Below are 13,399 nucleotides of genomic sequence, written 5' to 3'. Positions count from 1 at the left end.
GGAATGATGTGATGCATTGGCAAGTGCTGGGAGCTGGCTGGCTCCTCATGTTCGTGCCCTGGGGACATCCCGTGAGTTCCAGGTTGGTACAGACTCACCCATGGGAGTGAGGGGCTAGGGCAGGACACTGGGGTGGGCTGCCTGCCCTGAACTGGATGCTAATCTGGGGGCAGGGGGGAGGGTCTCTCTAGGTCCCACCCGGCTGAATCCACTGCAGGCTCCCTCCCTGCAGTGCCTAGGACCAGGCTGACAGACTAGAAATCAGTAATGCTGAGAATGTCTGGGTGGGGGGTGGGGTGGGGGAACTCCTTGTCTAAACAGCTGCCGCAGCCCACTCCAGAGGTGGCTGCATCTCAGTGCTGGATAAAAACTCCCTGTATAAAGAGCCCATGCATCCCATCCCAGAGGCAGCTGCATTTCAGTGCTGGGCAGAGGATCCTCGTATGAACAGCTGTCACACTCACTCCAGAGGCAGCTGCATCTCAGTGCCAGGAAAAGGACCCCTGTATAAACAGCTGCCACACCCCTTCCCAGAGGTGGCTGCATCTCAGTGCTGGCTGAACAAGATAGAACCAGAAGCAATGGGCTTAAATTGCAGCAAGGGAGGTTTAGGTTGGACATTAGGAAAAAGTTCCTAACTGTCATGGTGGTTAAACACTGGAATAAATTGCCTAGGGAGGTTGTGGAATCTCCATCACTGGAGATATTTAAGAGTAGGTTAGATAAATGTCTATCAGGGATGGGCTAGACAGTATTTAGTCCTGCCATGAGGGCAGGGGACTGGACTCGATGACCTCTCAAGGTCCCTTACATTCCTAGAATCTATGAATCTCCGTATAAAGAGTCCCTGTATCCCATGCCAGAGGACGCTGCATTTAATCCCTGGGTGAAGGATCTGCATATAAACAGCTGCTGCACCTCCACCTCAGAGGCAGCTGCATTTCAGTGCTGGCTGGAGTATCCTTGTGTAAACAGCTGCCGCACCCCACCCCAGAGGCAGCTGCATTTCAGCGCTGGCTGGAGGATCCTTGTGTAAACAGCTGCTGCACCCCACCCCAGAGGTGGCTGCATCTGAGCACTGGGTGAACTGGTCCCTAAAAGGAGCCCTTTCTCTGTCTCATTTCCCTCTGGAATGTGCCCGATTCCTCCTCCTTCCCTGCCCCCCCCACCCCCCCGCTATCGTCCAGATCTTAATGAACCGATTCCAGACCCCGGCTTTCCCACCCCTCGCTTCTTCCGGTATCAGAACTGGCTGGTGCCGTCGCCATGGCGACGGTATTGCAAGCGCCTGTCTCTGGATAAGTGGGTGAAGGGACGAGAGGTTTATGTTAACCCTTCCGCTGGCTCCTTCCAAGCCAGCCCTCCGTGCGAAGGAATCCCAGGGCTGGCCAAGGAATCGAGGGGAAAAGCAAAGCCACCTCCCTGCAGGGCCCGTCTACACTAAGCCAGTAGATGTTGCAACAGTGTTTCTGCAGGGTGGCAATATTTGGTCCATGCCACAGGGATGGGGCCTTTAGTTGTCTTGGCCAAGCCACGGATAGGAAGCCGCATGTGTTGCAACAGGTCCCCTCCCCACAATGCTCTGCACCTGACAATTACCCACAGCTCTCTGCTCCCAGCAGCGGGGGTTGGCACCACCCATGCCAGGAAAGCGTGGGTTTGCGCCCCTCCTTTAGTGACCGCTCCATGGCTTCAGGAGGCAGCTCTGCCAGCCGGTCCTGTTGCTCCAGGGACAGAGACGCAGCTCTGACGGCCCCAGGTTCAAATGCTGGGGAAGACAGAGTGGGGGGCGGGGTATCCTCGGCTGGGCAGTCCCAGGGCACTGGTGGTGCGGAGGAGCTGAAATGACTCTACCAAGAAATTGGTGTCTGGAATCCCCATCCCTGAGAGATGTAGCCACTATATGTGTCAAGTATAGACAAGCCCATAGGGCAGATGCACCCCTAGATGCTGAGCATATGAAAGATGGGTGGTGTTGCTACAATGGGTGGGTGCCCTGAAGAGGGGAAAAGTTTCCAGCAAATGCCAACAGTTTCGGGGAAATACTGCTTGGTTGTAGGGTTTGTTATTGGAACCAGCCTGAGTAGTGTGGGCGCAGCATTGCCTTCTGCTGTGAGGAAGCGGAACTGCTATGTGTGTCATAGACCCATCACTGCTGGTGTAGAGTCTCCTTTGGTTTCAAGTGATCTGAGCTGGTGGAGGAGGAGGATTTGGGTTTTACCCCAGCTGCTGCTAGGAAGCGTTAGGAGAAGATGGCTATTAAACAAAAATAGAGAGGAGTCGCTTTACACAGTGTAGAGTTGCGGCTGCCTCTGGGGTGAGGCACTGCAGCTGTTTATACAGGGACACCTCATCCAGTGCTGAATCGCAGCTACCTCTGGGATAGGGCACAGCAGCTGTTATATACAGGTACTGTTATATTGCTGGATACTGAGATGCAGCTGCATCTGGGGTGGAACACAGCAGCTGTTTATACAGCAATGCCTCCCTCAGCACTGAAATGCAGCCAGCTCAGGGGTGGGATGTGACACCCATTTAATGGCAAAACTAAACACCATTTGGGACAGTGTCACCCAGGCTGAGATGCAGCCAAGATGCCAGGGTTGGTGCTCCAAAAGCTACATAAACTCTCTTTGGCAGTAAGTGGTGACCGAAAACAGTAAAAAGAGCAAATAATTAAATAGTGAGTCCCCGTCTGAGTGGCTGCAACGTGTTGGGACACACTGCTCTCTAGGGGGCACACGGATGCTTGGAGCTTCCGGCTGGTAATTTGGGGGGTTGAGGGGGATTTGCAGGGGAGGATTCAGCGGGAAAGGTGCTAGATGGAGGCAATCCGCCTGCCCCAGGAGGATGGGGATGTGGGGCCCGGGGAGGGTGCACATGGGAGCTGGTCCACGAACTGGATTGGTTCTGTGGTGCTTATTCACCCTCATTCTAGCCCTCTTTCTCTGTTGCCCCCCACAGCGACCGCCTCCCTGCCATGCAGCTCCTTTAATAGCCTCGTCTTTCCCCCTCCGGCTGGCCTGAAGACCCCCGAGTGTGGGGCCAGCTGATTCCAGCATTCATGCTTGCTCTTTTCCCTTCCCCTACCCTCTCTACCTCTTCCCCCTCCTCCCTTTCCCCTTGCCCCATCCTTTTCTCTCCCCCCCCCCTTCCCTGTCCCCTCTCTTTCTATCCCTCCATCACCCCCCTCCCCCGGTCTGGAATCCGTGAGGCCCTTCCAGACACTCCGGTAGGATTTGTTGGGGCTAATTTTAGCCCCTCAGGGCCCTTGTGGCTGCCATAGCAGCTGCAACGGGGCTGGCGCTCAGATCCGAGAGTGCCCGCCTCCGCCATTACACCAGGGCACAGGGGCATGTGTCCCAGCCAGCTCAGAGCCCTCCATGAGGGCACAGCTTTCCCGCATGGCTGTGCACAGCCCGTGCCGCGATCTCCTGCCTCTCCTAGAAATTTGCTCCTGTTCCACCTCACCACAATTGCGCGTGCCACGCTCACTGCAGACCGTGCGGGCACACGCGCTGCCACGTCGCGGGTCGAGCAGTGTCTTTGCTGTCACCCCCATGGGGCACTGAGCCCCCGCCCTCCTGCAGCGCATACACCATTGCACCGCTGGCCAAGGCCCTGCACACAGTTCACCTGCGGTGCCTTCTGCCCACACGGCACGCTCTCGTGAAACACGAGGGCAGCCCCGGAGCCTGGTCACCTTCTGGCTCATGCTGAAGATCCCAGTGGCTTCTGGGGCTGAGCAGCAGCATCCTTGAGCCCGGCAGGGCCTATACTGATGTCTAAGGCCCTCTCGTCCTGCATGGACCCCCATGCCCTCTCCAGGTGTGAGCTCCATGGGGTGGGAGGGCAGGGCAGGAGGAGGAAACCTTCAGCTGGAGAGACCCTGGCTCCCTTCCCCATGCACCCCACTGCCTGCTGTCTGTCAGCTCTGGGGTCTGTGGTACGGATCCCCTGTCCTTCGGTGCCCTCACGTGGGCGATGCTAGAGCTACACATGGCGAGGACGGCACAGAGTGCAAAGGATCGGACTCGGGGTCCCAGCGCCAGGGATGGGGAGAGACAAAGCAAAGTCATTGCACATAATATAGCATCGGGGAGCAGGGCCTGGGCAGGGTCCCAGGGGATTCTGGGTAACTGGGAATGGGGCACTGGGAACAGAGAGGGCCCAGGGGTTTCTGGGTAGCTGGGAATGGGGCCCAGGGGCTGGCAGGACCACAGGGGATTCTGGGTACCAGGGAATGCAACTGGAGAGGTCTGGTTGCTCCCCCATCATCTTGTCTAAGTGCAGTTGCTGGTTAGCAGCCCCCTACCCATCTTGGGGAGCTCTTTTGCTCATTTTGGCGAGTCTTCCAGGGTCCATGTCTCGAGAGGCGTCTGGGTAAGGTCTGGAGCCTTTTGGCTTGCTGAGGGCGAAGGGGATACGGGCAGCCCATTAGCCACCCACTTACACACTGCCAGCTTGGGCTGCAGCCCGTCAGCAATCCTTCCAGGGAACATGCGGACACCTTGATCTGGGGCTGGAATTGCTCCAGTGGGGAACTGGGCACAGGCCAATCCCCAGTGATAGAGAGAAGAGCACCCCCAGAATCCTGGGGCCACATTCTCTGTGGGTCAGTGGGGAAGGCAGGGGGAAGGGCACTTCCATGGTGGCACATGGCATCCCTTGGCACTGGGCCACATGATGGCACAAGGGGCAGAGAACAGACCCTGCGAACTGAGCGTGTGTGAGCATGGGGCTGGCGTGTGTCTGTGCATATGGTGTGTGTGTGAACGAAGGCTTCCGTGCCTGGCTGTCCAGTTGCACCAGTGTGTGTCAGTCCAGCCATGGAGGGTGTGTGTGTCTGCATGCACCTGAGTGTGAGTGTTGTGAGTGTATGTCTGTATGTGTGTCCATCCACCCTTCCATGTGCGCCTGTCCATCTGGCTGTCTGTGTGTGTGCCCCATGGCTGTTGGTCTGTGCCCACATGTCTGTGTCTATCAAGGGGTTGGGGAAGGGTGTTTGCCCTTGGGTCTGTGTGTCTGTCCTGCTGTGTCTGCCCGTCTGTCCAGCCATGAGCGTGCTCACGTCTGTGCATCCGTTTGTCCTTCTGTGTGTGAGCACGGGGCTCTGGTGCTGGCCCTGCCTCCCCCCACTCCGCCAGCTGCTGCGAGCCACCTTGCTGAGCTGGCGCCCCCCGGGGGGCAGGGGGAGGTGACACTCAGAGACTCTCCACACCAGAGGCTGCTGTGCCAGGGGAGCCGTCGCTGCTCACTCCATCCAGAGAGAGCGAGAGACCTGGACACTTTGGCAACAGGTAGGAGCTGCCTCAGCACCCCCTCTCCAACCTGCGTCCCCTCCAAAGTGACCCACCCCCTCCTAAACCCCCCTGGGCTGGGGCTTTGACATGGGGAGTGCTGATCTCCCCTCCGGGCAGCTAGCGCCGAGTTGCAGAAGGCTCCCTGTTAGCTGGAGTGAACCTCGCTGTCCCCTAGGAACTCCTGGGACCCAGCAGGCATGGGTCCCCAGCTGCTCCCCGAGCATCTGACAGCCGTGATCCCCATTGGCCAAGGAGCAGCTAAAGCTCCCCCACACCCCACACTGCTCCATGCAGTGCCAGCGGGGGCTGGTCTCCCTGCCCTCAGGGGGCAGATGGCAGGCTGGGGTGCAATCATGGCTAAAGGGGCATCTGGTCCTTCTCTGTCCTCTGCTGCAAGGGTCTCAGAGGCTTTGCCGGGCAAGACTAACTGCCTCCTTCTCAGCATGCAGGTCAGCCTCCTTAGCCCTGTTTCAGGGACAGAGACTCAGGGACAAAGACAGGAAGGGGTTTGCCCAGGGACCCCCAGTGAGTCAGGACTATAACCAGGTGCTCTAGCTCCCAAGCCCCCCAGCTCTGGCCCCTAGACTCCATTCTGCTCCCAGAGCTGGATCTAGAACCCTGGAGTCCTGATGCCCAGGTCCCTCACCTAATCTCTAGACCAGCCTTCTCTCCCGCTGCCGACACGTATTGCTTCTCTTGCACTCCCCCAGTGACAGGGGTCAGCCTGAGAAGAAAGAATGAACCTCCGTGCCCAAATCTCTGCCCATTCTTAGAACCAAGCAATCTTGCCCAGATACAATAGAGATGGCACTTATGTAAGAAGATAGATAGATAGATAGATAGATAGATAGATAGATAGAGGGGGTGTATGTAGATAAATAGATGGATAGATAGATAGAGGGCGTGTATGGGGATAGATAGATAGATAGAGGGGGTGTATGGGGATAGATGGATAGATAGATAGATAGAGGGGGTGTATGTAGATAGATAGATGGATAGATAGATAGATAGAGGGGGTGTATGTAGATAAATAGATGGATAGATAGATAGAGGGGGTGTATGGGAATAGATAGATAGATAGAGGGGGTGTATGGGGATAGATAGATGGATAGACAGATAGAGGGGGTGTATGGGGATAGATAGATAGATAGATATGGTGTATGGGGATGGATAGATAGATAGATAGATAGAGGAGGCGTATGGGAATAGATGGATAGATAGATAAAGGGGGTGTATGTAGATAGATAGATGGATAGATAGATAGATAGAGGGGGTGTATGTAGATAGATAGATGGATAGATAGATAGATAGAGGGGGTGTATGTAGATAAATAGATGGATAGATAGATAGAGGGGGTGTATGGGGATAGATAGATAGATAGATAGATAGATAGATAGAGGGGGTGTATGGGGATAGATAGATAGATAGAGGGGGTTTATGTAGATAGATGGATAGACAGATAGAGGGGGTGTATGGGGATAGATAGATAGATAGATATGGTGTATGGGGATGGATAGATATATAGAGGGGGTGTATAGGGATAGACAGATGGATAGATAGAGGGGGTGTATGGGGATAGATAGATAGAGGGGCTGTATGGGGATAGATTGATAGATAGAGGGGGTGTTTGGGGATAGATTGAGGGGGTGTATGGGGACAGATTGAGGGGGTGAATGGAGATAGGTAGATAGATGGATAGATAGAGGGGATTTATGTAGATAGATAGATAGATAGAAGGGGTGTATGGGGATAGATAGATAGATAGATAGATAGATAGATAGATAAATAGAAGGGGTGTATGGGGATAGATAGATAGGGTGTATGGGGCTAGATTGATTGATCTATCCCCAGAAGTTCTGAAAACTCTTTATCCCCAGCTCACCTTTGTTTCCAAGAGCTGCCGCCAAATAAACCAAATCACTGGTGAAGGTGAGTTCTAAGCCGGTCCGGATGCATACTGCAGGCCCTAAAACTGAGTGAGATTCCCAGATGGGTTTTGCAGGCTCAGCAGCTTCTGATCCATTTGGGTCAGCCTCAGAACCAGACCCAACCCCGGGCTCTCCTGAGGCAGGGGAGACATGCGTTCCACTGGCTCTGGGGTCTCAACTCACTGCGCTGGAACTGAGTGGTCCAAGGATGCAGGAGATTTGATTTGTAATAGCCCCCCATTCCCCCTCTTTCCTGCCCCATCTCTGCCCTCCTGCCCCATCTCTGCCCTCCCACCACATACATACCAGTGTCCCTGCGGGTGGCAGCGCAGAGCCAGCTGTGCCATGCATTGGCCTGGCTTCCCAGGCAAGAGCTCTGTGGCTGGTGACCCTGCCAGAGGAGGCATGAGTCCAGCTGGATGTGCAGATCTGGAAGGAAGGAGGGCGTTTGTGCCTCCAGCAATTGATAGGGGTCAGATTCCAGGTCCCTGCAGCGGGGGACAGATCTGGAACTGAAAAACAAAGCAGCTGAGGCCCAGCCCCTCTGTTATTTACCAGCTGAGAGCAGGGACCAGCATCTCCCCCAGCAGCAGCTGCGAAGCTAGGGAGGGGCTGGGGCAGTGAGAGGAATGCAGCTGGCACTTCAGGGCACCTGGGACATCTCCTCAGCAGGGGAATGTGTCTGCACGTGCCCACCCGTGCACGCTCACCGTTTGCAACCCCCCTTGCATGCACACGCACACTCGTGTCCATCCATGAACACATGTGGACATCTTTGCACTCTCATATGCACACTTTAGCACACACATACCTTCCCCATAGCCTTGTCCACACAGGCGCCTGCCCATAAGCCCATGTCCTCACATGCCCTTTCACACATACACATGTGTGCAAATCCTTGCCCTCCCATGTGCACACATGCACTCCCATGCCTGCATCTCCACAAGCACAAATGTCAGCAAGAACCTGCACCCAGGCACATACACCCATTCAGACAAGCATGCAGGCATTTGCACACTAACACATGCTCTGGCACTAACTTGCACGTGGATGCACGTCAGTGTGCCAGCGCACGCCAGCAACACATGTACGTTTCGCTCTGCTGTTTCACGTGTAGGTGGCCTTCCTTGCTGGGGCTGGGAGCCTTGGGCTAGGCAGATTGGGGAAGCGGCCACAGCTGAGCCATGCCCCAATCAGGCCACAGCTGGCCCTTATAAGAGAGAGAGGGGCCTGGCTGCTGGGAAGCTCAGGATGCCTAGAGTGAGGCAGGGCTGGGGAGCTCCAGGCTGGCAACTCCCCAGGCTGCAGGACCTTGTCCAAGGCCCCACAGAGGCAGTGGGTTGCAGAGGGAGGCAGCAGGTCCAAACCCCCATTGCCTATGATGAGTGGCTGACACTGCAGTCTGCCCCAGGGTGCGGGGGCTAGTTGGTGACTGGCAGTAGCCTATGACTAAGGCAAGGTGGGGATAGTGGGTGGGGGCACCCCAGGGAGACCCTGAGAGTGAGGGGTTACTGCCAGGGGGCAGCACCCCAGATAACAAGGCACTGGAGTCCAGGCAGGGATGTGGGGGCCCAGCAGCAGTGGGACACTGACCTGCAGGGGGCGCTCTGGAGGCTGGATGAGCTAATTCCCGAGATGACCAGTGGGAGGCGCTGCTGGGTGAGTCCCACATGCTTACAACCCTGCAGGCTCATAGGGCCGTGCAAATGAGATGCCCAGACAGCTCCCCCAGTGTTTTCTGGGCAGAACTGGGTCGGGATGGGGGGCCTTTACAGCAGGACAAAGCAGGCGGATTTGACTTGAATCATCACCCACAAACTGTAACTGACCCCTCTGAAAAACTTCTCTGCTTCTCACTAACCTCCCAGTCACCCCCTTCCCTAGTATTTTAACAACTGACTCTGCCCGAGGGGTCCTGGTGGGCTCCCATTCCTGATGGAGACTGTCACCCCAATATTCCTAACCCTGATGGGTGGGACCTTCCCCGGCAGAGCCATCTTCGTGGGATTTTGCAGACCGGATCAGCACCTAGAACCGCCAAGATTCGCAGTGTTTCAGGCCTCCCTCCATCCCCAGTCCCCGCACAGCTAAAAGTGGGTTGGGTAAAGGCTGATGGCACCGTCCCTTTAAAGGCCCTGCCCCGGGCTCCTAGCCATGCAGTGCCCCCTGCAGTGCCTTCCTTGTGCCAGCCCTGGAACAAGTGACATTTCCCTGCACCTGGCAGGGCAATTAGCTGGCTGCTTTGAGCATAGCTGATCAGGGGCCTCCTGCGGGCAGGGCTAGAGGGGAGGGGGATGCCGCTGAGCGGCCCTAATTAACCAGGCCTCCCAGATACGGCTCCCCCTCTTCCTGGAGTGTTGTTAATTTCCTTCCTTGGATCAAGTCTCAGGTGGTGGGTTCCGCGCGGTCCCCAGCACAGCCGGCCTCCAGCCCCCTTCAGCTGCAGCCCCCACTCCTGGCCCAGCGGCTCCACTGAGCTGCTTTTAAAGTTTAGCTCCGTGCTGGGGGGGGGGGAGGCGTGGCTGGAGCAGAGGGGTTGGGATGGGGGGGCAGGGTGAGCTCATAGGCACATGCAAACAGCCGCATGCACATACATGTACTCTGCTTCCTTCCCCAGACGGGAAGACGAGCTCTGTGCAGCTTGACAGTGTGTATCTTCCCCCCACCCCATTCTGCTCGCATGGGGGTGCTCTGTAACTGAGATCCCCATGGGGTGACCAGATGTCTCTATTTTACAGGGACAGTCCCGATATTTGGGGCTTTTTCTTCCATAGGTACCTATTACCCCCCGTCCCAATTTTTCACACTTGCTGTCTGGTCACCCTAGATCTCCATCAATGCTTCACGTAGGTGCCACTCAGCGGGGATGATTCTGTCACTACTGACCAGGAACCGTCCTGGAGCCAGCACCTGGAGGGGTAGGGCCCTGTATCCCATTGGCTGCCCTCCCGAGCCAGCCAGTCCCCACCGCCCTGGGGCTGGATCAAAGCTTGTGCCCCCTATAGATGAGTAGGGTGACCAGACGTCCTGATTTTTGAGGGACAGTCCTGATATTTGGGCCTTAGTGTTATATAGGTGCCTATTACTCCCCGTCCCGATTTTTCATACTTGCTGTCTGATCACCCTATAGACAAGGGAGCTGGGAGCGTGCGAGGGGCAGGCTTGACCCTGGGGCTTGGGGAGTTGTCCCGATGGTGACAGCAGCCCGTGACGAGTTACATCTGCTCTCTCTGCCCCCCTTCTCCTTCCTCTTACTCCCCCCGCTCCACTCGCCCCTCCCCACTGGCTCCCTGCAGGGCAAGCACCTGGCTGGGGAACTATGTCCAACAACATGGCCAAGATCGCTGAGGCCCGTAAGACGGTGGAGCAGCTCAAGCTGGAGGTGAACATCGACCGCATGAAGGTGTGACGCCACGCCACTGTCTCCACTGCTGTGGAAGCTCCATCCCCTCTGCATGATGGCTGTGGGGGGAACTCCCAGCTACTCCAGCCCCAGCCTTTCCCAGCAGGGGGCGCTGTGGGGAGCAGGGCAGGGGCACTGGCTGTGGGGGGAGTTCCCAGCTACTCCAGCTCTGGTCTCTCCCAGCAGGGGGCAGTGCAGGGGTGGGGCAGGAGCTGGCTGTGGGGGGAGCACTGGCTGGGAGATCGCCTAGTGGCTCTCCCAGCAGGGGGCGCTGTGGGGAGCAGGGCAGGGGCGCTGGCTGTGGGGGGAGCTCTCAGTTCCTCCAGTCCTGGCCCCTCCCAGCAGGGGGCGTTGTGGGGGGTGGGGCAGGAGCTGGCTCAGGGGGGAGCACTGGCTGGGAGATCACTCAGTGGCTCTCCCAGCAGGGGGCGCTGTGGGGAGCAGGGCAGGGGCGCTGGCTGTGGGGGGAGCTCTCAGTTCCTCCAGTCCTGGCCCCTCCCAGCAGGGGGCGTTGTGGGGGGTGGGGCAGGAGCTGGCTGTGGGACGAGCTCTCAGTTCCTCCAGTCCTGGCCCCTCCCAGCAGGGGGCGCTGTGGGGGGTGGGGCAGGAGCTGGCTCAGGGGGGAGCACTGGCTGGGAGATCACTCAGTGGCTCTCCCAGCAGGGGGCGCTGTGGGGAGCAGGGCAGGGGCGCTGGCTGTGGGGGGAGCTCTCAGTTCCTCCAGTCCTGGCCCCTCCCAGCAGGGGGCGCTGTGGGGGGTGGGGCAGGAGCTGGCTGTGGGACGAGCTCTCAGTTCCTCCAGTCCTGGCCCCTCCCAGCAGGGGGCGCTCTGGGGAGCAGGGCAGGGGCACTGGCTGTGGGAGGAGCTCCTGGATACTCCAGCCCCGGCCTCTCCCAGTAGGGGGCGCTCTGGGGAGCAGGGCAGGGGCACTGGCTGTCGGGGGAGCTCCTGGATACTCCAGCCCCGGCCTCTCCCAGCAGGGGGCGCTGTGGGGAGTGGGGCAGGAGCTGGCTGTGGGGGGAGCACTGGCTGGGAGATCGCCCAGTGGCTCTCCCAGCAGGGGGCGCTATGGGGAGCAGGGCAGGGGCGCTGGCTGTGGGGGGAGCTCCTGGATACTCCAGCCCCGGCCTCTCCCAGCAGGGGGCGCTGTGGGGAGTAGGGCAGGAGCTGGCTGTGGGGGGAGCACTGGCTGGGAGATCGCCCAGTGGCTCTGTTGCCAGCAGAGGGTGCGCTCCTTGGGCTCCAGCTGGTGTGTTGAACTCTTTCCTCCCCATGGCAGGTGTCAAAGGCGGCGGCAGATTTGCTGGCCTACTGTGAGACGCACGCCAAAGAGGACCCACTGGTGACCCCGGTGCCCTCCTCGGAGAACCCCTTCCGTGAAAAGCGGCTCTTCTGCATTGTGCTGTGAGCCCTGCGGCCAGCGACTCAGCGCACCCCCTCCCCTCGAGTGCCGCTCCAGAGTGGCACCGCTAGCTTTAGCGTAGGGGAGCGGAGAGTGGGTCAGAGACCGGCTGGGGGAGACACTGGGGCTGCACACCCTGACTGACCGGAGGAGTCTGCTTCACCTTTCTTCCGTCTCCCCTGCCCCCCGCGCCCCATAGTGAACATTATCTCTGTGGATTCACCCTTGGCTGCTGTTTCCAAGATCAATAAACACACTGCTGAGTTACCCTCCCTCTGCCCCTGCCTGTTCATTGCGTCTCCAGCCCCTGTCCCCCAACACCTCCAGCTCCTATCCCTCCCACTGCCCCCACCTGGTCACTCAGCCCTCAGGTCCCATCCCCCCTGATGCTGCCACCTGGTCACTCAGCCCCTAGGTCCTGTCCCCTCCGATGCCCCCACCCAGTCACTGAATCCCCAGGCCCAGTCCCCCGCCCCTTGTCCCCAGGTTCTCTCTCTCCCCTGCTGCCCCTCACCCAGTCACTGAGCCCCCAAATTCCATCTCCCCACCATGCGTGCCCAGTCACTGAGACTGGAGGCCCTGTCTCCCCCCCAAGTCATTGAGCCTTCAAGTTCTATCTCTCCCCCCACCCCCGCCAAGACCCCAGGACCAATCTCTGTCCCAAGACTCCAGGTTCTGTCTTTCTCTGCTGGCCCCCACCGAGTCACTGAGCCCCCAGACCCCATTCCCCCCAGGGTTTGTCTGCCCCCACCCACTCACAGTGCCCCCAAGCCCCGAATCCCCAGGTCCTGTCTCCCCACCCCCGCTGTCCCCATCCAGTCACGAAGCCCCAAGGACCCGTCTCCCAGGGATATGGGGGATGCCCAGAAGTGGCTGACAGATATTCAGGGACTCAGTCCCCTCCTATGTAGCAGGCTCTGTGTCACCATGGCCCTCAGTGGGGGGAGATGAGGCTGTGTCCCCATCGCCCAGGCCCCATGGAGGTGCTCTATTCCTGCTGGGCAAGCGGGTGCTGTGGCTGTGAGGCCGTGGGGTGCCATGTGTCTATGAACAGGGGAGGAGCGGGGCAGGGGGGGAACCAGCTGCCCCTCTATCCCAGCAAGGTGGGGGGAAGAGGGGATTAGCGTCTGACATGCTGCCTCTCCCCTGTTATAACCAGGTGACATCCAGGGCGATGGGAAGAGATTGGAGTTACTGGCTCAGCCCAGTGGGCAGGACCCAGGTCAGAGTGTCTCTGGGTTAATGTGCCTGCCACACAGCAGGGGCTGGCGCCACTGGCTGCACTGGGAGTTGTTACATATGTCCACACGCATGCACAACATCCACACACATGCACAACATCCACACACATGCATGCCTGGA

The 13,399-nt window shown here is 58.3% G+C and overlaps 1 protein-coding gene across 2 annotated transcripts; it reads left to right on the top strand.

The window, feature by feature from the left end:
- GNG8 (G protein subunit gamma 8) lies at nucleotides 1–12,181 on the top strand. Of its 2 annotated transcripts, none has more exons than XM_050928702.1 (3): nucleotides 1–82; nucleotides 10,528–10,634; nucleotides 11,915–12,181. In XM_050928702.1, exons 2-3 carry the CDS (start codon nucleotides 10,551–10,553, stop codon nucleotides 12,041–12,043), a joined length of 213 nt encoding a protein of 70 aa, XP_050784659.1. In that variant the 5' UTR covers nucleotides 1–82; nucleotides 10,528–10,550; the 3' UTR covers nucleotides 12,044–12,181. The 2 variants fall into 2 exon arrangements, with proteins under 2 accessions (XP_050784659.1, XP_050784660.1); XM_050928703.1 differs by lacking the exon at nucleotides 1–82 and adding an exon at nucleotides 5,230–5,300.
- Nucleotides 12,182–13,399: the final 1,218 nt, after the last annotated feature.

The sequence above is a fragment of the Gopherus flavomarginatus genome, chromosome 18 (genome assembly GCF_025201925.1).
Source record: "Gopherus flavomarginatus isolate rGopFla2 chromosome 18, rGopFla2.mat.asm, whole genome shotgun sequence".
Classification (NCBI taxonomy): domain Eukaryota; kingdom Metazoa; phylum Chordata; order Testudines; family Testudinidae; genus Gopherus; species Gopherus flavomarginatus.
Note: the sequence above shows the minus strand (reverse complement) of the source record. Positions and strands in the feature narration are given on the sequence as shown.